The 23,231-nt window shown below is 42.7% G+C and overlaps 1 protein-coding gene across 2 annotated transcripts in view; it reads left to right on the top strand.

Annotated features, from left to right (window-relative positions):
• Nucleotides 1-20,605, top strand: part of LOC308119156 (cyclic AMP receptor-like protein A) — a 69,466-nt gene extending 48,861 nt beyond the window's left edge. Inside the window, exons 12-13 of one of the 2 annotated variants that reach the window (XM_080479003.1) lie at nt 660-807; nt 18,756-20,605. In XM_080479003.1, the coding sequence (XP_080335129.1) occupies nt 660-807; nt 18,756-18,923 (316 nt within the window). In that variant the 3' untranslated portion in view covers nt 18,924-20,605. Of the gene's footprint in view, nt 1-659; nt 808-12,578; nt 13,030-18,755 lie in introns of those variants that run through there. The other variant, XM_080479002.1, reaches the window with a different exon arrangement.
• The last annotated feature ends 2,626 nt before the right edge of the window (nt 20,606-23,231 follow it).

Raw genomic sequence — 23,231 nt, 5'->3', positions numbered from 1 at the left:
AAATCGGGGATATCAGAGGGAGGCTCGGCAGTGTGCGCGAGACGTGCGCGGAATGGAAAGGAGAGGACGAGATGGGACGGTGAAATTGTGGTCAGGAGAAGCAGGAAACTGAGATGAGAGAACAGGGCGAGAAGGAGAGGAAGGGAGTTGAGCGCTACACATCTCCCTGTCCTTGTAAAGTGCTGCGTGCTGTCGAAGCGGCAGCCAAGAATGTGTCAGCCCAGCCGTCTCACGCTGCCTAATGGGCTCTTAAACGCTGATATAAAGCTCACTCGCTCTTTCGCCCTCCTCTTTTCCTCTCTCTCTCTCCCCCTCTTTTTCTGCTTCTGCCGCTCGCTCTCATTACCTCTCGTTCTCGCCCTGTCCCTCACTCTGTCACTCACTTGTCCTCTGCCTCTCTTTCACTCTCTTTCTGTTGCTCTATCAAGCTCTTACTTCCTATCCCCTCCCCCACCCCCCACCCTGCCTGTCTTTCTTTTTCCAACTGACTTCTCCTTCAATTACTTCATCTTCATCCTCGAAAGCTCTTTCAGGTTGCAAAGTTTATGTCTTTTTTTAATGTGTGAACTCAACCGGTCTCTCTCTCTCTTTCTCTCTCTCTCTCTCTCTCTCTCTCTCTCTCTCTCTCTCTCTCTCTCTCTCTCTCTCTCCCCCACCAGACTCCACAATGCCTTGTACCCTCAGGATCCATCCTTCCCACTCACCCTGTTGCACGTCCTTTCGGCACCGCTACACGGTTTGGCCAATGCCTTCGTCTTTGGCCTGGATAGGGATTGGTGGAGCCTACTGAGCCCTACTGGCATGCAGGTACAGAGACTGCACACACACATTTATTGCCCCAACTTTCTAAATGTTAAAGTTTTATCTCTGTGAAGGTTCTGCTTTATTTATTTTATTTTTTTATTAAAGATTGTCGTCAAATTTAGATTTCTACAATATAGAGCATACCTTTGGCACTAATTTAATCTGGAAAACTCCTGCTTCTGCATGTTTGTTAGAGTGAGTGTGTCTGCCAGTGTTTGGCTTCACTGTAATGTTCGATTGCAGAAAGGACCTGCCACTTTTCTTTGAGACAATTTTACAGGTTTCTGGAGTAAGACAGTTGGGAACCACAAATCTAAGGCACATAGGGAGAATGTTTTTGGGGATGTTGCACTTACACTTTAGTTCTTGAAGTTATGGTTGTCAGATTTGCCAAGCAGTGAAAATTTTGGCCTTTTTTCAGTAAAGGATCTTTTCTGTTAGGGCATCCAATGAATGTGATGGGGCATTTACTGTGAAAAGATGCCAAATAAGAAGTAATTTGCCCTCAAATCAAAGGTGCTTGTGGAGATCGTGGAGGGTATATTATGGGGCTTGAAGCCCAATGCGTTTCCCCTCCTTTATTTCTTTTAAAGTACTAGAGCAAGCCGACAATAGCCCTCTAAGACACTCACTTGCATAAATTCAAGGAAGGTATTCTTCTATACATAAATATAAACACAACTGATTATCCTACATGTGAATGCTGAAGAGTTTTTACTTGATTCTACAAGCCAAATCTTTTTCTTTTTAGCTTACTTAGGTGATATATGTGGCTTCATGTGAAATCCAATTGATGATCTTGGTACAAACAAATGGAAGCTTTTTAGCTACTTTTACTACTTTTTTGGGGGATTTTGACAGTTGGAATTATGAGATCATGAGGTAGACTTGAAGGTCCGTAACAATTTGATGGCAATCTGTCTTATTTATGTGACATTTGAATGGGGGAAAAAAAACCTAAACCAGCCATGTGGTCGCATTTGATTTAAAAAAACAAAAACAAAAACCAAGAATATCATTAGAGTCACGCGGATAAATTGTGCAGAAATCACAAATGTCTGTGACACAGTGGTTGAGCAAATATTTCAGTCTGTGGTAGACCAACAGAAAGACTAAATTTTTCATTCTTAGAGCCGGCATCATTTAAAAAGCCATTACTTTAACAGATATGCAGTCAGCAATGTCACAGATTCTGCATATACAAATGGCTTTCTAAACGTCTGAATGCCATCTGTTCTCGGCAGTGTACCTTTGCGTAGCGCTGTCAGGGTTACAGGTGGATGAAGCCCATCCCAGCATGCTTTGACTGAAAGGCCTATGACTGAGTGGGTGACATGTTCTCTGTTTTCCCAAGGCATGTGCACTTGAAATATTGTAGAATCCTTCAGGTTCCTGTCTGCTGCTCGAAAAGGGATTCTTGATGTCAGCTGAAAGATGAGCATATTTAGAAACAAATGCTTCACGGGGACCCCCGCAGCACTTTTTAGCTATAAACCAAACATAGTAACTCTACTAATATTGACTGTTCCCTGCTTTAAACTCTAAAAGATTCTATAAAATACATTTGTGCAATTAGATGGTCTATTAAGTGCTTAAAATATATGCATATTTTTGGAGAAACTGGCTCCTTGGGAGATTTAACTACTTTATGTTTACAACCATACAAATTCACCAAATCGTCCATGTGTCCTTGTTGGATAATTTCTTGCTGGGCTTATTACTGACCTTGTGTGAGCAATCAGTTTAATCAGATTGAACCATTTATATCATGATTCAGGGACTGCAGCATCAACAGGTCTCAGGACTTTGAGGAAAACACACTTTAAAGCCCAATTTTCTGTCTGGATGAGAGACATGACCGGCAAGAGGAAATAAACTGCACACTCCTGAGGAGGCAGTGATTCACAATGCAGAAAGTGCATATTAAAAGTCACCAATCTCAGTGCCTGGTAAAGTAATTGTCGAGTCATTGAGATTGATTAACAAGCTTTGTGGAGCTCTCAGCAATACGCTATTGTCAGTTGTTATACTAAGGAGCCTCGTAATTGACAATCTATGACAGATGTTGATGTGAGCATCATTGTGATTTGAGAGACGATTTTTGGAAGCTGACAAGAGTCATTTCATAGGTTGTAACCGAGTGAAATATGAGCCGATTATTAATGCTTGTTTGGAAGAACGCAAAACAGATGAAAATCCCGAACAGGGAAGAGAAAAATTGAAAAATGGTCAGTCCCGAAGAGGATCAGTGAAACAACTCAGACCTCAAAGCATTACTCCACGTTGGTGCAGGAGAGAGTTTTTGTTTGTTTGTTGGTTTTTACTTTGTTGGTTGGATGCATATACAAATAGAGCTTTTAAGTGATTTTAATACTTTCATCTGCAACTACAGAAAAATGTCTTTGTTTATTTAACAAAACATTGTAAACTTCCCCCCTCAGTGTATGGAACAGCTTTTTGCTATGGCAATGAGTTGTTAATCTGTGGGGCACATTTCTTTCACAATACTCAGCCAATCACAATATTTGCAAAATAAATCAAACAAAGCCAGCTTAGCTAAAAGTCGTTCTATCTGGGATTCTTTCCATTCATCTTTCATACTCCTGTTATTCAGACATGAGTGCAGGGAGTTGGGCCGTGTCCCAGCTGACATTTCGGCGAGAGCCACGGTACACACAGGACACCTTAGTCCACCACAGAGTCGCCACAGGGAGACAGACACTTATCCACACATTGAAACCTTAGGTCACTCTATAATCACCAGTTACCCTCACATCACATGTAGTGAAAATCTACACCAGCACAATGAGGACATGGAAAAACCTCCTGGATCAAACCAGGAACCTTGTTGCTGTAGTAATGCAGCACTAAACACTCGTCTTACATGCCGTCCAACCAGCCTGAGAATTCTCACAAAACAACCAAGAATATCATCTCTCCTTCCTAGTTCTCCACAATTTGTTTGTCATAAATCGATTGTGGCCACTTATCCAATTCTCAGTCTCATTTCGGCCATGTCTCCCAGCCCCTGCTAAAAATATATCTTGTCAGACTTGGTCAGCGCTCTGTCTCATATTTTTCACCATTGTTTGATGTCTTGCTGTTAACTGGGGATCTTTGCTGTAATAAATTCACAAAGATTCTCGCTTTTTTTGAAAGATGCACATTTTTCTTCCAAACTCGACTTTCAACCACATTTTCACCAAATAGAGGAAGAATTTCTGTTTTTATCCACTGTTAAATGATCAATAGTACAAAGTGAGAATGTCAAGGTTTTCCAATCTCAATAATGATAGTGCAGTCGAAATAGCTATAAACAAATGAGGTCAATGATAACAAAGTTTTCAATACATCTTTCTTATCTAATAGGTAGAAGCCATTTTTTAGATTGAAAATTAAAGCTTAAGCTTTTTCTTCCACCATTTTTAAAAAAATCATTCACACAAGTGTTCCTTAAAAAAAAAAAAAAAAAAACTGTCCACACAAATATAATGGCATACTAAAGCAGAGACGTCTGCCCTCCAGTGTGAAGGCACAGCGGCTCACTTGATGTTCTTGACATGTGAAAGTTCGCTCGCCTTTTTTATTTTCAGGAACAAGCGCATCATTTTCTATTTCCTCCCACCAGCAAGGCCTTCGCTGGTCTCGTCTGAAAGCCAGAGATGCCGGCATTTCTCTGCGTGTCCGCGTTGAGGGGCTGTGGCAGCAGAGTAATAAAATCCGTGGCTCATTCTGACACTGCTGTTCCTCAGTGAAGGAGATGAGTAACGGTGCGTTCCAGTTGTCCTGATGTGTTTACACTTGGAGAACGCAGGTGGTGGAAAAACCTTCCGCTTCTGATTAGCGGCATTACAGCCCCACGGCAGGCGTGGCCTAAATACTAGTGAAGCTCTGACTAATGGGCCACCGGCCATGATCGGCCGATTTCCAAATTAAAGTATGTGATCCGGTACCGATCACAAAACCCTGTATCTCATACTGTGTCTCGTGCAGCGTCCTCGTCTCCCTTTCCTTCACGCTGCGCAGACGCTCTGCAGCAAACCTCCGGCAAACATGTCTGCTGTGTAGAACTTTTATACGATCTGTGAGAGTGATCTAGATACATGCATTGAAAAAAATACTTCCGCCGGAAGCACGTTATCGTTACCTCTGAGCAGCCGGTGGCTGCAACCAACAGCTCAGGGAGGTTGCATTGATTTAGGTTGTGTTGCGTTCAAGCTCAGTTTGGTAAAAATGGATACTTGGCGAAAGTAAATTATGATGTTCTAATGACGAGCTTAGTGCAATCTGGTAAAATGAGAGGGCAACCACCCCAAAACACCCCTCGTGACGCACACCCAAAGGGGAAAAGGACAAGAGCAGCAACAGTCAGACAGCAGTTAACGCAGCCCACGCTTGGGATGCTCAAGACATGTGACAATAATTGATTTAGGCGATGTTGTGAGATATATTCAATTTTATTTATTTGCACTAATTATCCTGTTGGGAGCCATAATGTTTTTAATAAGTTAAAGATTGCGTGATATCAGGTAAAGTTAAGTGTTTTTCAGTTTTCCTTCTGACTGAGTAGTTGCTGCATTGTGCCTCTCAGGTTTGTGTTTTTGTTTTTCTCTGGAAGAAGTAGCTCTCATCAGAACTAAAGCAAAAACTTTACAGCCATTCCATGTGATCGCTATCGATGACAGTGATAGGCGCTCATGGCTGATCAGAATCGGCATCATAAAACCTGATGGGAGCATCTCCACTAAATACTTCAGTGTCTTTCTTTGTTTTGTGTGGACAGATACATTTCTTGATGCGGCTTGGTGTGTATGGGAAACTTTTTATGAACGGAAATGTTTTGGTTTCGTGTTGCTTTTACAGCCCTAAAAAAGTCTTTTTTTTTTAACCATTTCAATAAGTCATACGTAGATCTTTTTTTACTGTCTCTCCTGTGGGTTTAAAATGGTGCTGTTCTTCTGAATGAAAACGGGTGTAATGTTTTTTATTTATGCTGAAAGAACAAGAACAGCTTTCCTGGTTATCTCCAGATTTTTTTTCTGCGTTGCATTGTAGTGATACGCTTTTCAGATTTCTTTTGGTTTTTTGGGCCTATTTCAATAAAAAAAATATAATTCCAAATTCAAGACAACTATTATGGATTATTACTAACTATTATGTCTCAAATCGGGGGGGGCTACAACTTGGCAGTCTTCAGATAACGATTCCTCCAAAGCCTGGGTAGTTTGCAGGCTAAATTTCACTGAATGAGAGAAATAAGGAACATTACCGGCGTCGCGGGTGAATCATGAAGCAGCAACACTGTGGTGTTTGTCCCACACATGGAAGGTTTAAAAACAACTTATTGTGAAGAATCAACTTTAAACTTCCAAGTTGTTGAAACTTCTACAAAGAAAAGGTTCATTAGAAACACTGGACAGGTTGAGATGGCGATTGGTCAGATCTTAAAACATCAAAAGATCCTCTGACATATGCAGCCAAATCAGTGAAGAATACGATGATCTCGATATCAAGTAGGCAAAACCGCAGCTCTGTAAAAACGTGTCCCAACACAGACAAGGACGTTCCCTGGGCAAGCATTAGCAGTCTGAATTCTCCTAAAGAATAAACCACACAGTTTTTATGATCAACACGTTTGTGTCCTGGACCGATAGGAGGTCATTTATGGCCTCGTCTTACCCGATGCTTCGTGGAAAAAATCTGTCAAAAACATCCTGCTTGTGTGTTTCAGTCCATTGTTTCAAATAAACCTTTTCTTTTTAGGGGTGGGAACGTTGTTGCAATAAATTTTAAATAATTTTGTACAAGAAGCTTGATATGCTCCAGTTACCACCTCTGATATACACTTACGTTTATTTGTAATTATTGTTTCTCATTTCATTGAGTCAAAAAAAAACCTAATACTCACTCAAATGCTGGGTCAGTTCAAGAACATGCGCTTGTTCGCGATGTTGCGTAGTTCAGGAAAATTGATTGGCGTTATAAATTCTGGGATTTGTGAGGTTTCTTTTTTTATACTTTGTTGTCTTGGAAACTAAGAACCGGTTTGTGGACGGCTCGTGACGGCGCCATCGAAATGGGACAGCCTTGTTGCACATAACTGAAGCAATCAATCTTCACATGCACCTGCCAGAGGGACACAGCTTGTAGGGTCATATTTAAACATGAGCAACAACCTCGCCACATCGCTTAGCCAAAGGTAATGATGGCGTGGTGTAATTTGACCAATATTCTTCAACTTGTGGACTTTGATTCCAGCGGCACTTTCATTGCATTTCACAGATTTTCAGCAGTTAAACATTCCCACTTCAGTCAAGCAGAATATTTCTATTTTGAATTTCTTTTATTTCGTGTCTCACTTTATTGCACAAATTGTGAGCGCACATGAGAAGGTTGTGTTTGTGCAAATTGCGCAGTACTTCTGTTGGCATGCTGTTCAAAGCCCTAAATGCAAACAATAAAACGAAACACACAAAGGAAAAGCAGAGTGGAAACCTTGGAAGAGAATTTTCTTTGACATATATAAGAGAGGAATTGAACCTGCTACAATAACAATTCAAACTTCGTGTCTTTGAACTAAAGTATTGAGTTTTAAGTTGCCGTGTAAAATCTTCAGATAAAAAAGTTTTGGTTTTTTTCTAATTTTCTTTGTGTGATTGCCTTGAGTTTTGGTCAAACCACGTATATTTTTAACGCAATGTAAACTGTTAATCGGAAGCACAAACAAACGTAGAACTATAAATGATGATTCTTTGCACTTAAGAAACCTTGTTCATTTTTGTATGGCAATCAATGAAAAAATGCCAGATTTAAGCAACCGGCGACACTTGTGCAAATGCAGCCAATAGCCCGCTGCATGCTACGTGTTTTCAACGTTCTTTCTCGTGAGATTTAATTGCTTCAGAATTGTTAATTACACTATTTAACTTCCCACATTGACGAACTCCATCTGTCACAGGTGTTCACAAATCACCTATACTGGAAATAATAGTTGCTCCTGATGCCAAAATTCCCCCTTTTTCAGAGGGTAAAATTACAAATCAGAGATTTTATTTTCAAGTCCTTTTTCAAATTGAGCTTTTAGGAAAAAAGTAATGATGACAAAATTACCAGGAAAGATTATGTTTTTACGTTTGGAACCGCAAACCTCATTGGTTGCATTTCAATAAACACCACAATCGATACAGTCCTCCGCAGATTTGTCTCAATCTGCAAACATTGACTGTACCTGCAGATACGAGGCAGAGCTGATATTGAACCACGCGCAAAAAAAGAAATCTCGGTGGTCGATCATTCACGTGGACGCACACGCACGCACGCACGCACACACACACACACACATCGTCACCTACTCGGTATCAGCAGCCACGCTGATAACAGGTCATGAGCGCAACGTGGAAGAGTGGAATGTGTGGTATGACCTTCAACCCAAATGTCAATGTTGCGCCGTGGTGAGTGGGGAGACGGAGAGACAGAGGAGTGAAATGGAATCTCAATGTGTTCGTAAATCACGGAGAAAATGCTGTTTGTGTGCGTGTCAGAGAGAAAGAGGGAGAAGGTGAGAAAGAAAACGACAGCGAGGAAGAACGGAGGAGAGAGAGAGAGAGAGAGAGAGAGAGGCAGAGGGGAAGAGAGAGACAGGCGGCGTGTGTGTTCGTGCGCTATCGTGACTAACAGCCGGTTGTTATTCATCTTGGCATGCGGCTCCCAGCAGCCCCCACACATCAGGTGTGAGATTGGCGGAGGAGAGGAGGGGTAAGGGAGAGGAGGCGGCGACGGCGACGGCGGCGGGGTGGAGGGTTGTAACAGCGTCAAAACATTCCTCTCTCAAAGCGACGAATCTGCGCTTTCGCACCAGATAACCCCCCCCCCCCCCCCCCCTCCTTCCACCCCCTCCTCCCCCAGCCCTCCTAACCCCGACTCCTCGCGCTCGCTCAGCAGCTCTCCGCCTTTCCATTCCTGTTGCTGTTTGCCTTTAGTGCATTTGCATGATTTAAAGGATAGGCTCCAATTTATTTATTTATTTTTTTGTCTTTTTCTTTGAAGCGTTCTTTGTCACTACTCACATGCTGTATATCCTGTGGCTGTAATCATGACTCGCTTCCATAATGGAACTGAAGTGATCCATTCAGTGTTTCTTTGAGAATAGGGTGTAAACTATTTTCTGAGGGATCTCGATCCCTGTCCTCTTTTGACCCCTGCTAGAACAGAAACTCTGATTTGGGGCCGTTGAGGCTTTATCCTAACCTGGCTCGAGTGTAAATGGTGATAGAGTCTCAGTTGAGAATTACAATAAGGTATTGCATTACAGTTTCATCATCCATTTTCTGTACCTGTTTTATCCATACTTGGGTCTCGGGGACTACAGAAGCCCGTCCCACCTAACATTGGACAAAAGCCAGAGCACACCATGGCCAGGTTGCTGGTCCATCTCAGACTGACACAATAACACCTCCAGCCAATTTACAGTCACCAGTGAACCCAATAAGCCCGTGTTTGGATTGGGCAAGGATGGAGGGGAAGGAGAATCCCAACTCGGATTCAAACTTAGACCCTCTTGCTGTGAGGCAGCGGTGCATATCACTGCTCTCTGTGTTAGCTCAGTCTCACCTCACTTAGTAAATCTGTCAATTAAGGAAGGCAACCCGATAAATTTAACATTTTGCTGGATTCTTATGTCGTAGTTCTACACTTCTAAAAAAAAAAGAAGAAGAAGAAATGTTTCCGTCTCTGGTGTGATTGAGAATTAAAACAGCTTCTGTTAGTGCTTTTAAACATAACATTTGTGTTGCGTCAAGTTGATATTGTGATCCGGTGTAGCAAGAATTTACTGCAGGGATTAAACATCTCTGTGGGCCAACCCAGTCTTTAACATCATCCTGATTTCTTCAGCAAGAAGAATGCAGAATGTTTTTAGTCGTTTCTTGGTAGTCATTTCTTTGACACACAAAAGTTGATGATACATATTTCTTTAGGAAAAACAATCACTGATTTGAACCTTTTTGAACCCTTATCAACACTTCAGGGCTGAAACTTAATGAAGCTGAAGACAAACTACGCATCAGGCTGTTTTCAAGTGAATACGGAAAACTTTCGTTGCGTTATGGGAGTCTGTTTGCACGACAACGGTGCTTGGAGCCACTGAAAATGCAACTTTTTGAAAACGGCTCCAAAGGTGAAACTTTTTGAAAACCCTACAGCCTCTACTCCGTGCAGACGGAGGAAAAATCAACTTTGTCGTCTGTCCATATGATTGCCATCGTTAATATTGGTAGTGTTTTATTTTCTGTTCAGGTGTGTGAGGTTTCATTACAAAAATAAATAACAGCACCCACTAGGGGCCCTACATGAAAATTACATTGTTTTCAGCGTTTCTGTGAAAACAGACGTCGTTTTCAAAATGTTGATGTTTATATGTGGAACTTTGAAACGAAAACGCAAAAACGATGCGTTTTCACTTGAAACGTAACGTGAACAGGGCCTTAGGACCGTAAAAGTATTTACTTCTTCTTTTTTTTTTTAAATATACAAGTTTGAAAGTGTCATTCAAAAATGTTGAAAGGGTTAGTTGGCCTCACTCATGATGACCTGATATCTCAGATGGCCTTTGTAGTGTCATTTAGCCACTCTTTAGCAGCCATAAAAAAACAGCAATAAACTATTCAATGACAGATTGTTAAATAACACTTGAAACTCGATGGGCCACGGGTTCAAAATGAACATTATTTCGGTTATCCATCCAAAAGCCCTTTCACAAAACACCTTGAGTTGAAGAACACAGGAAGTAAAATTCTTAAAGAGCAAAAAAAAAATTGTCGGCTTCGGGACTCTTTACTGCAGCGTTTTTATTCTAATTGGTAGCAACAACATTATTCATGTTTTGTTAATGTACGTGTCTGCTTGTTCTTTTAATCTGGAGAATAAAGATGTTGTTATATATGTAGTGGTAATGAATGAAAAATGATGCATGATAGAGATAGGTGGGGGGCTGCACATGTAATTGAGAGTTGGAGAAACACAAGTGTCCATATTTATATAAGACAATCATAAATTGTCCTCATCAGAGCATTTACTATCCCAGCTTCCATGTCAACTTAAAATAGCATCAGAGGAAATTGTGGTTCTGTTTAGTGATATCGGCGTGTGACTGCTGGTTGAGCCGGTCGGTTTCCAATCCCGATATTGACGGTTCAATTCCAGTCTCCCTGGGAAGGACACTGAGCCCCATGGCTCTCCTAATGGCTGCAGCTATTGGTGCGGGTGTGCATGAATGAATTAATGTGACTAATTGTGTAAAGATGGCTGGGGTTGATGAAGCCGTGAAAATGTGGGATGTAAGTAAAATCCCTTCAAAAGTCAATTTACAGTTTGGTCACATGGATAACTGAGTCAGTTAGGGTCAAATGCATTAAAGCTGGAGACTTCTGTGAACCAGCTTCTGTTATTGCAAAACAACAAATATTGAGGCAAAATATGTTGATGAAAATCACCTTTGGTTGATTAAAAGACAATTTACCTTTTTTTTTTTTTTTTCTTCAAACTCTGGATTTCCATTTTCTAAAGCAGCAGTTTTCAACCCTGGTCCTGGAAATCAGCTGTCCTGTTTGTATCATTGTCTCTCCCTGTTGCAACCCACCAGGTAGTAGTGAGGGGCTTGATGAGCACTGAAAATGCAACTTTTTGAAAACGCTCCCCCTCTGCCTCCGTGTAAACCAGGACCAGGGAGGGAGATCACTGTTCGGAAATTAAAGTGCCAGTACTACATGCTCCCTCACACTTTTCTGACAGAAGTTATGTTTCATACATTATACTGAATATCTCAGCTTTCCCTCCCTCTTTCTACAGCAGTCTGCAGCAGGCAGAATTGCCTCGACTAAGAATGTAGCTCGGCCGCTGTCCTTCTCTTCCTGCAGACCTCATTCATGAGTTTAAGTAACGAGGTTAATAAAGCGCTCATACACACATTGTTTGTAACCTAATTTTTTCAATTACCCTGATTCTCTGTTGCATGTACACCTCCTGGTCTCTCTCTCTCTCTCTCTCTCTCTCTCTCTCTCTCTCTCTCTCTCTCTCTCTCTCTCTCTCTCTCTCTCTCTCCACATTGCCTCTTCTGCTTTTTCTCATCCCTTTTCTTTCTTTCTTCCCCAGTAGCCTTTGACTCCACTCTTTCTCCCCGTCTCCAGCTCCCTCTGTTTCTCTGTGTTCTCTAAGCGTCTCTTTCCCTCGCTCGTCTGTTCCCAGTTCCCTGTTACAGCATCTCTGGCATTTATCTCTCTTACATTATTTTTCGCTGCTCTCCTTTGTGTAGCGGCTCCCTCCCACCTGTGTACTCTCCGTCACTCTCTCGCTCTCTCTCCCTCCCCCTCTTCCTCTCGCTCCTTCCCTGATATTGATCTGCATTCTAGCCATACAGCTGAACCGCCTGTGGCTCTGCAATGAGCTCACAGCTCACTTCGTCTGTATGTACGCAAGTGTGCAAGCAGGAAAGAGCTCCTCCAATTCCCAGTATCCCTCAGCACCGCCGCAATCTCAACACAAAGCCAGTTGATTTTTATTTTTATTTTTTTGTTGTGGTTTATATTTGTGAATAATTTGTGCCTCTTCAGGTCATTTTTGTTGTCCGGCCAGGAAAATATCAAAACTGTGCTTCACATCTTCATTTACTGAAAGACTGACGATAGTCTTGTTATCGGCTGAGCGTTGTCTGGTTAAACATCTGTTTGGTATCCTACAAGCACTTGAACTATATTTTGTTCTCTCTTCCCTTCTGGCAGAGCTGCCACTGTGCAACTGAAATCCCTGCAAAATCTCAGTCAACAAACTACAGCGGCACATGCTCTCTGTCTCAGCCAGTCCAGGGAAGTAACTTCACTCATATTTGCCTGCAGAGAGGCTACCTGCAGGCTCTCGTTCAGGTGTTGGGGCTGGTTTTGTTAATCATCCATCCATAAATCCATCTTCTATACCAACTTATCAGTGGGTGAATGCAGGGTACACCCTGACAGGTGCACAGATAGACAGACACGTACACTGGCATACATGCCGATGGGCAATTTCACATTCATCAGTTCACCTCAAATCGATGTTTCAGGACTGTGGGGGAAAACCAAAGTACACACAGAACATATATTGAGAGAAAATGCAAACACTACACAGAAAGACCCCATATGCTGAATTCAAACCAGGAAGTAACACTGTGAAACAATAAATGACCATGTGGCTTGGATTTTTGTCTGCAGTCTTGATTAAATAAGTTGTGTTCTATATATGTGTGTGTGTGTGTGTGTGTGTGTGTGTGTGTGTGTGTGTGTGTGTGTGTGTGTGTGTGTGTGTGTGTGTGTGTATATAATATATTAACTAAATTCAAACTGAAATCTTCTCCGTAAAAGTGATTCTCTTCAGACTTACTGTATACAAAATTAAATAAGGTATAATGATGGAAATAATAATAAATAAATAATAAATTTTTGCAAAGTATGCACGTCAATAAATGAGATTACAAAAGTAGAAAAGTTACTTAAATTACAAACACTGAATAGTGGAATAAAAATAAATCAAATAGTTAAACAACAACAAAAAAAATCCAAAGTTTCAAACCCCATGCTCAGAGCCACTGAAAACGCAACTGGTTGACAACAGTGTCCAAGGTGGAACTTTTCAAAAACACTCCGACTGGAAACAGGGAAAATAGCACTTCTCTGAAACGCTTTTGAAAGTCACCTGTAATAGCAATCCAACTTCATCGTCTGTCCATACGAATGTCCGTGTACTGCCATTGTTAATGTTTATAGCGAATTGTTTTCTGCAAACGTGTGTGTTATTTCACCGACTTGTGACAACTAAATTGTTTTCAGCATTTGTAGTACTGCATAATTGGACAACGTTTTCAAAACATTGCCATGTAAACGCGAAACTTTTTTGAAACGAAAACACAAAAAACAACTTGAAACGTTATGGAAACGGGGCGTGATTCATGGGTTGAATCAAAAACAAGTCAACTCCTAGTGGACAATTCAGGAACAGCGTTATTGGGAATGTCTTTTTTTTATATATACTTTAAAGACTCATCTCACAAGCCCAACTTTGACGCACGGGCCACATGTTTGACTCTTGCAATAGAAGGTTGCAGGACTGAGTGGTGAAAACAGTGTGTTTGACAATGGTCCAAATCCGACAACTATGACTTTTAAAATATTTTTCTGCCTATGTGATTAATAACCGGAGGATATACTAGAGTACAGATGTTGCTGAAGCATTAATACACCAGACACAAGTCTAGCCATCCTTTAAATTTTTAATATCTTTGTAATTGTGTTTTTGCAACCTTTCCTGGCTCAGTCTTCCATTCATACATCTATTGAATCTGCTGCGTCCAGATTCTTCTGTTCTGACAGACCCACGTCTGTCCCAGCCAGCACAGGGCAATCATGCACATAGAACAAGAAGACATATTTGAACAAAGACTCTCTTGGATTGAGGCTCCATCACTTACCACCACACCATTGTGTGGCCCCATCAGTTTGTTGGTTTTAAAAACTTTAAGGTTCTTTGAATTTTCAAGGTCATAAGATGAAAGACTTTTGAAGATGAGGTTTTAAGGAAGTTGTGGAAACTTAAAACGCTAATGAAACCGGTTTGGTTGAAAAGATTATCTTGCCAACTGAAATGACTTTGTATCCTAAACCTTTGTTGGCCACAAAGTTTATTTTCTGCAACAATCCATTCATGGACGTCACAATCCAGTGAACCAAGGTGATGCTAACTTCCAGGTTGGCCTACAAAGTAAACGTCGCCTCGCCGCTCTCTATTTGAATTCCTTTCTGTCGTGTGAATAAAAATCTGCGTTAAAAGTACTTGATTGCATCAAATGGCTTTTATTTCGCCACCACTCTCTAACACTTTCTGAAAAAAACAAAGGCTGAACAGAGATTTTTTTGTGTTACTTCCCGGCCTATAAGCCTTGTGAACTAAGTGCGGCAGCACCGTTTCTTGAAGACTTGTCCTTGATCATCTTTGGCTTGGATGAGGCCTGACTAAGAAGTCGGTGCGAACAAAAGGATCTGCCACGTGAGTCGGTTGAAATGGGATTAATGCAAACTCATGAATTAGTGACAATATTCAGAGAACTGAAGAAGCTTTCAGCAGGCCTCTTTGTCTTGACCGGATTAAATCAGTTTAATGACGAGATATACATCATGTCATTGTTTATTTTGATAACAGACTGTGGCCTTGTTCCATTCACTACTGCGTAACCCTCAGCCGTGCTGGCCTATTAGCTCTCTCTAAGTGCGTACTTTTGCTTGTTAGATCAGAAACAGACCTGCTTTAAAGCAGCAGTGGATTTTCAAGCAAAGCAGTAAAGTAATGAAATACGATCATGGCAGGACAGTTCAGATCTATGAGTTTGAGAGCCTACCAGATGCCTGAACACTGCACAGTTGTTTGTAAGCCTGTGAGACAGAATTTTATTACTCTAAAAGGCTATCACGAGGGCAGTAATTTCCTCTTTCATTGCAATAATAATGAGGTAAACAGTAGACTTACAGCTTTCATGTTCCAAAGTAATCCACCAAAAGTTGTGCCACTTTTGTCCAAACTTATTTTTTTCCCCACGGGATCCCTCTGCGGTCACACGCTCGGACTCATCCTATCAAGCCTTCTTTTGCTCCTCATGAGAATGATGCTGCGTGTGAACATGTGCAGCATGTTAACTTAACTTTGGACCGTCATGTTATTCTGGTTTCCAACATGCAGACACATAACGAAGAAGTTGATGTTTGATTGTACTGAAGCACATTTAATTTCAAGCCCCAGTTGTTCAGCAGTATTACATTTTACAGGGTTGGTGATCAACTTTTCACTCCGTATCGCTTGAAGCACTGGACGTTTATGGAAATAAGAGCAACATGAAAACGACTCATGTTCAGTTTTCCAGGGGGAAACCGCTTCATGCATGTTGTCTCCCGCGGACAACATTCGTTTAAAAACTATTTGAGATATTTAAGGTTGGCTGCCTTTTTTGCACAGATTAAATACTCAGTCAGAAATGCCAACTTTGAGTTCAAGTCTGGAAGGCCACGTTCAAATCAAACCAGGCAAGAGACTTTTGCCCACCAATTCATTTGAATGCATGGGGAACGTTTAGGCTGCAGGGATGCCAAGCAGGGAGCTGGAAAGTACCACAGCAGTTTTCTGGGAAGAAGTTGAATCAAAATCAGTTGCTGCTGTAATGCAAATCGCCGTCATGCCGCAGTGTCCAATCGCATAAAGTGACAATCAGATAAGGAGATGCCCACAAGATGAAGAGTTGTGAGTGTATGTTACATGAGTTATTTACAAACCACATTGTGTGCCATTAACACAAGATTTTATTTAATTTTATTATTGTTTGTACAATACCCATGCAGCCACCCTCCCCCGCCCGTATGTGCTATCTCGTCGAATTTGAGCTCTGTTTTTGCAATTGTGTTTTTCGGTGATTCTATGTGCTGAGAAGTTTTTTTTCCTAATGCCACACTGTGCCCCCTCTAAAGGAGCGTCGTTTGGGACCTGCTTTTTTTTTTTTTTTAACCTCTCCTTACCTCCTGTTTTCCATTTTTCATCTAAGCATGGGGCGCTGCGCACGCTGGCTGCCTCGCTGTGTTGGTGCGCTCTTCACACTGCCAAAAAGAACTCTGTTGTACCTGTACAATGACAATAAAGGAAATATGAACTATAGTTTCTAGAAATTATGTGAAGATAACCACATACCTCATACTTTTAGAGGTTTTAAAGAATTATAGTTTGTATGTTAAAAGAGAGGCATCAGTTTGACTGCTGACCCTGTACATCCAAATGTTCTCATGAGACTCATGAGACTATGCAACGTATTTCAGTTTCACTTGTCTAACGTTGGAGAGACCATTTGAATCATTGGCTTTTCTTAGAGAGTCCTGTTTTTAGTAAGCAGGCAAAGAAAAGTGCGATCGGCTGCATCCCATCTGCCTCAAGTTTTGATGTTTTTTGTGCTCTGCAATTTCCTTTTGCATAATTTCACTGCGATGACTGACCTTTTATTTTAGCTATACCTTCTTTGCAGCTCAGTTTACCAGTTTGGCCATTCTCTTCAGGCATCTGCCACCAACAAGGATTTTTTTTTCTGACCATTTTCCATAAACCTTAGAGAGATTCTTGTTGGACGAAATTCCAGTTGGTCAGGAGCGTCTTAGGGTGTGTTCATGTTCCCGTTTGATCCGGACCAGCGTTTTCTTCAGGGAAAAACTGTTTCGCGAGCACGACCACAAACTCTGAACCGGAGCCAACGAGCATCTGGTCCCCTTGAAATGCTAGGCCTCAGTTCGTTTGTAAATGACCTTTCTAGCGGGCGGGGTGAGAGGATGTGACGCAGTGCATTCTGGGTAGTAAACAGTCAAACTAACCCCGCAAATCAGAAGAAGCAGACGCAGAAACAAAAGTTTGAAAAATATATCACTGGCAGACGTGGAGTAGTGAGGAAGAATTAGTGAAAAAGGCGCTTATCGATATCTGGTCTGAAGACTAAATATTGCGGTTGTTTGTGGTTACCCATTAGCCACGAGCTAACTAGCCTAGCCACCACAAGCTAAAGCGGAGGGACTGCCAGTTTCGGTCCGGACCAATCAATGAGCCGTGTTTCTTCTTTACTTCCTCTCTGGTCAGTGTTTGTTTCAGGCCACAGCACCCCCAAACCAGCAGCTGGTGTAATTGCGTGACATTTCCCAGGTGGTTTGATCCGGTCTCAAAAGTTAATGTGAACGCCACCGAACCAAATGAAGGGGTGAAAACCCTCAGCTCCCCTCCCTCCCTAGTGAACCCAGTCCTGGACTATCTCAATGTTAAAAGCCTCTTAAACATGTTGACCATCCTGTCTGGCACCAACAATGCTGCCATCCATCCATCCATCCATCCATCCATCCATCCATCCATCCATCCATCCATCCATCCATCCATCCATCCATCCATCCATCCATCCATCCATCCATCCATCCATCCATCCTCTATACCCGCTTTAACCATGTTAGCATCTTGATAAACTCTGCCAGACATTGTGCAAAGGGGCAACTTGGTCACACTTCGAAGAGGTTGCCAGTCCATCACACAGCCAATGCAGGGAGACAAACAAATACTAATATACTCAACAAGCTCGTCTTTGTGTCGTGGGAGAAAAGGAAAGCACCAGGGCACCTCAGAGAGAACATGCAAACACTACTGATTATGATCTATTCCGACTGGCAAATCCAAGTCTTCTTGCTGTGAGTTGACAGTAATGACGACTATTCCACTGTGCTGCGATAAAGCAATTACCTTTCCTCCCTGCTGTGATACACACTTTGAACGTCATCATGCCATATTTACCAGATCTACATCCATTTCTCTTTCCTACCTGTTGTATAAAGACTAATGTAACGGGCTGGACACAATCCCTGCTAAAACAGGGCAAGAGGATGTGTAAGCCCCTGGATAGGTCTTAAGAGTTTTCACACATTCACACCAACAAGCAATTTACAGTTACCAATTCAACTCACAACTCTGTCCTTGGATTTGGGAAGAAAACTGAAATATCTGGAAAAAGAAAAAAAAACACCTTGCAGCCATAGGAAGAACATGTCGACTCTTTCTGCAAAGTGGCAGTGCTAACCATACCCCCCCCCCACACACACACACACACACACACACACACACATTCACTCCCCGTGATGCCCCATATCCTTAAGCCAAAGAGAATTGACCATGTGTTAAATTTAGCAATGTGGCTGATTTGTGTGAGGAAAAGTCACCACAACATGCAGTTTAACAGGTGTCCTGCGTGTTGCGTGCACACGGATGACAACGCTTTAGAAGAATAGCCGGGTTTCCGATATTTCAGTGTGAACATTCTTTCCGCGTGGAAAAATATGGTGTGCACTAATTCAACGCGTGTGTCTCCCTTCCAGCTGGCTCTGCAGTCGCGGCTGTGCGACAGAACTCGAATCGGCGAGTACTACCCCGGGGCGGTGCGCTACACACAGGCTGACCTGGCAGACCTCGGCGATGACGACGACGACGACGCCAACGTGCTCTTCTACTCTCCTGACATGACCCTTAAAGACCGAGGGCCCTGAGAGAGAGCAGGGGAGCGAGACAAAGGACGTGGAGGAAAGAGCACGACGGAGGGTCACAGCCAGAGAGAAACGCCGCGGATTAGAAACTGAGAGGGAGGAAAAAGAGGTAGGGAGGGAATGGAAGGGAAGATTGGGGGGACAGTCAGGCAGATAGGAGCCGGAGATGAGCTGTCAGGTTCCATTATTAATCCCCATCCTTTACTATTTAATATCCTAAAGACACACACAGCACACATACTGAGCAGAGCTCCAGCTCCCTGCATTGCCACCCTCAGAGAGAGGCTCTAAAGATCCCTCTAATGTTAAAGTCGTCTGCTGCATCCCTAAAGGTCTTGAAACCATTTTCCTCCCCGCACAATTTTGCTTGACTCCTGCGTACTGCAGCATTAGAGCACGCCAGGACATATAAATAAATTTTTAAAAAAAAACAACATAAAGGGCGGCTAAAAGGCAATCATAACAAGGTGTTTCTTTAGCATGCGCAGCAATTACCTTTTCACTTCTCCACAGGAGATGAGTTGAAAAATGGGCCTTTATAAAAAGCTCCATGTGCGTCAGATATGAAAGCCTGTAGATCTACCCTGAGACCGATTCTGATTCTGAACAATGTGGCTGCCAGTTGGTCAGAAGGTGGGCGTAATGTCGAAATAGATTAAAGGTGAAAGGGAAATCAAAATAAGTCAAATATGTCCAAACATACAAGTTCTCCCTCCTCGGACAGTGTGATGACCCTGTCTCTTTACATATGACGTTACCGTCGCCAGAATCTTCCACACAAGTATTTTCTTGAAAAGTTGTTTTGTATTTTTTATGAAGTATTACACTTGTTTGCTATATTTATAACAGATCAATTTACTGTATATATTTAAGTCTACGCTCTATTTTTGTACGTGCCTTGGACTGGAATTTAAAGGAACTATTTCTCCAGCCAAACCTGCTGCTCTCTCATGTGACAGTGGAGACGCAGCTTGATTCAGAACACGTAGCCTTACGAACAAATGAAGAAAAAAATAAATAAAAAATGCAGCTATTAGTCAAACAAATACCCCCCCACACACACACAAGCGTGTTTCTGAGGTGCTTGTCAAAACAGGTTGGAAAATATGACACGCGCATACACACACACACACACACACACACACACACACACACACACACACACACACACACACACACACACACACACACACACACACACACACACACACACACAGCGGCACCCACAGCGTAGGAACAGCCTTTGATGGTTCATCATCTCATGGCCTTTGTCAGTCGCGCTGAGGGGACAGCTGAGGTGTGATTGGCAGGATAATGGAGCCACTTTATATTCAACCACAGCCTGTTTGGTTTTCCAATATCCAGGTGGTTTCGTCGACGGCGTGCTCTGCCGGCTGTCAGCAGCCTCTCTGACAAGCTGAACTAATGAACCGACACTTGACCCCCTTTTTTTTTTTTACTCTTGGGGTTTTGAACTTTTCTGTTGGGCGTCAGTGACACCAAAGTGCAACTTTAGCTTGCAGTTCACAGCGTCCCACCACTGTATTACACACACACACACACACACACACACACACACACACACACACACAATTACACTGAGTGTCGACATCTCTTGTAGCACTGTTGCTGGTTTTACTTGACTGTGCACTCCATCAAATAAATGAGCAGCAGAGACATTTCATAACAAAGCTGAGACTGGGCGTGTTTATTTCATTTTCACGTTGATGCCATCCCTCATTCCCTTTCGCCGAAGCGTGCAAAGTGTTTGTTGTGCATGTATGTGCGTGCATGTGAACGTGTGTTAAAGCATCTCTTAGACCTGGGCTGCTTAAATAATGGTTATTAATTATTGGTTGGACCCTGCCGGCCCTTTTGTGTCTCCAAACATGGTTAACTGGATTTTGATTAATGGAATATTTGCACCATGTCCTCCAGGAGAAAAATCTGATGTTTTCCTCCTCCTGCGTACACACAGCGTTTCCACAGACCCTTGGACGTTTTCAAGCCCTGCCCCCCCCCCCCCCCCCCCCCCTTCATATAAAGATCCCGGGAAATAAGCGAATCTCCCTGTCACGCTAGAAGAATTATTATTCCCCCCTCATATCGTCGCATGCGCCGTAATTGGATACAATTTAACACCCGCGGCCCACGGGCATGTCGGCAGGCGCACTGCCTACTATTAGCTCGCCTCGCTTCGCCACCCTATCATTTGTCAGATCTGTGTTTGTGTGCTCCCGGTGCCTGTGTGTGTGTGTGTGTGTGTGTGTGTGTGTGGGGGGTGCGTGTGTGTGTGCGTGTGGCTCAAGAAACCGGAGCCATTGTTGGAGTCCGGCCATGATCTAGCTGTGACGCACAGAAACAGCGAGAGGAGAAGTGGAGAGAGGGAGAGGCGACAGAGCAGCGGCGGCCCAGACGCTGAAAAACAAGCTGGAGCTCCGTCACCTCCGAGCGAAAGGCAGCAGGGCCTGATGGGTGTCTGCGGCTCCTCGGCGCTGCTTCCACCGGGAGCCCCCGTCTGCTATTTATTAGATCCCCGGCAGTATTTACAGGCCGGGTGGTGGGGGAGGGTGTAACCCTCCTAAACCTCACTCACCCACGGCTTACAGTGGAAAAAAGGCTGGAGAAGGTTAATGGGGAGATTACGGCCTGCATGACTGCCGCCTTAAAAGTATAAATGATGAAAGGACGTTGCGGTGTGGCCCTTAAATGTTTTAATTAACTAGTTTCGCTCGAGGCTGATGGTATTGAACAGCATAAGAAAGTTGCTGGTTATTGCAGTTTTTGATGAATATTACATAAACAAGTGTGATCTGTAAGGTTTTTTGTTTTTTTTACAGAATTGATTATTTTCAGCTCTGGCTTTAACACAGTTGGTTCACTTTAAGGGATTTCACTCAACAAACTACAATAATCTACTTCATCAGAAAGACGCATTTTTGTAATTGGACGCGGGAACTCTATACTTTCTCTGTGTGTCTGCCTCTTTAGGAGACGCAAAGATAATGAAGATTAAGATTATTTTTTTAATAGTCTTTTTCTTTCACCGGATTTTCGACGCGTGCACAAAAATCACATCAAAACTTAAATTTAAAAATTTAAAAAAAGACATTTGGGAATAGTGATTATTTTATCTCTATTCCCAAATAAGCTTGCACAGGACGGCCGTGCTCTCCTCCAACTTACGGTAGGAGAAAGAATCAACACAAACAACCAAATTTATAGACTCTGTCCCCCGTCAGTCTTGTGAACTGCCTCCAGTGACCGTTTGGTCCCTTCCTGTCCTCTCCAGCCCAATCACAGTGGACTCCTGTCCTCTGAGGCGGGCGACAGTTTCCCAGGCTCTAGTCACTTGTTTACATATCAACAGGTTATTGGGCATGTCTGCATTGTCCCTCCTATCTCCTTATCTATGGACTTTACCGTAACCCCCTGGATGACATCACGGGGTTAAAGAAAGGTGTTAGTCGGCTTCCTAAAGGAGTTAGTGAAAGGCGATCACGTTGGTGTGGCAGTCAACCGAACTTTCACTTAGTGACGTCATAATAATCCAACGACGGCGCAAGTTCGTGACGTCTGCCGTGGTGGGGGAAAGAACCATCTATGGAAAGAACTACAAGTTTCCAAAAATGGACTACAAAAAGCGCATTTCTACCACTTTCCCCTGTGCCTCTAACCGCTGATATAAACTCAAATATCTCAAGGTTTGAATGGAACTCAAAGGAAAAGAGGCTGCCAGGCGACGAGGAACTAAAGTGAAACGGCTGCCAGGTGAATAAAGAACCAATCAAACGGAGAATAAGCCGCACAAAAAGTTACTTTACTGTGTTGGTTTTACTGCATCCATAACATTCATATTTGGGATCTGGGTTTTAGATGATTTAAAGTTGTTCAAGGCAGATTATTGCTTTGGTAACTTACATGATCTGCTTTGAGTCATCGTGAGTTTCCCTCAACACTCCGATGAGCGGGTCCCTTTAAATGTTGTCGTTGCAAGGCATTGTGGGCCAGCATGAGCTCGCCTCCTTTGCTGAAAGAGGCACCAGTGGTTCTTAAGCTAAAGGAGGCTCTAAAGGAAGCAACGAGCCTCCTTTCCTTTGCTTATTGAGAATTCGGACAGTCCTTATCGTGGCCGCCACACGAAACACTTCCAGGTTTAAGGAAAAATCGATAGATAAGGAGATAGGAGGGACAATTCGGCACATCTCTGTAATGGTGAGACCACATGGTGGAAAATGGAGGGAAACTCATGGTAGAATGCAAACCCATTGTCACTATAACAGTGGGGCCAAACTGGCAGACTACATGGAA

The sequence above is a fragment of the Lipophrys pholis genome, assembly GCF_963383615.2.
Source record: "Lipophrys pholis genome assembly, chromosome: 13".
Classification (NCBI taxonomy): domain Eukaryota; kingdom Metazoa; phylum Chordata; class Actinopteri; order Blenniiformes; family Blenniidae; genus Lipophrys; species Lipophrys pholis.
The sequence above is the reverse complement of the archived record's forward strand: the minus strand, read 5'-3'. Positions and strand labels throughout refer to the sequence as shown.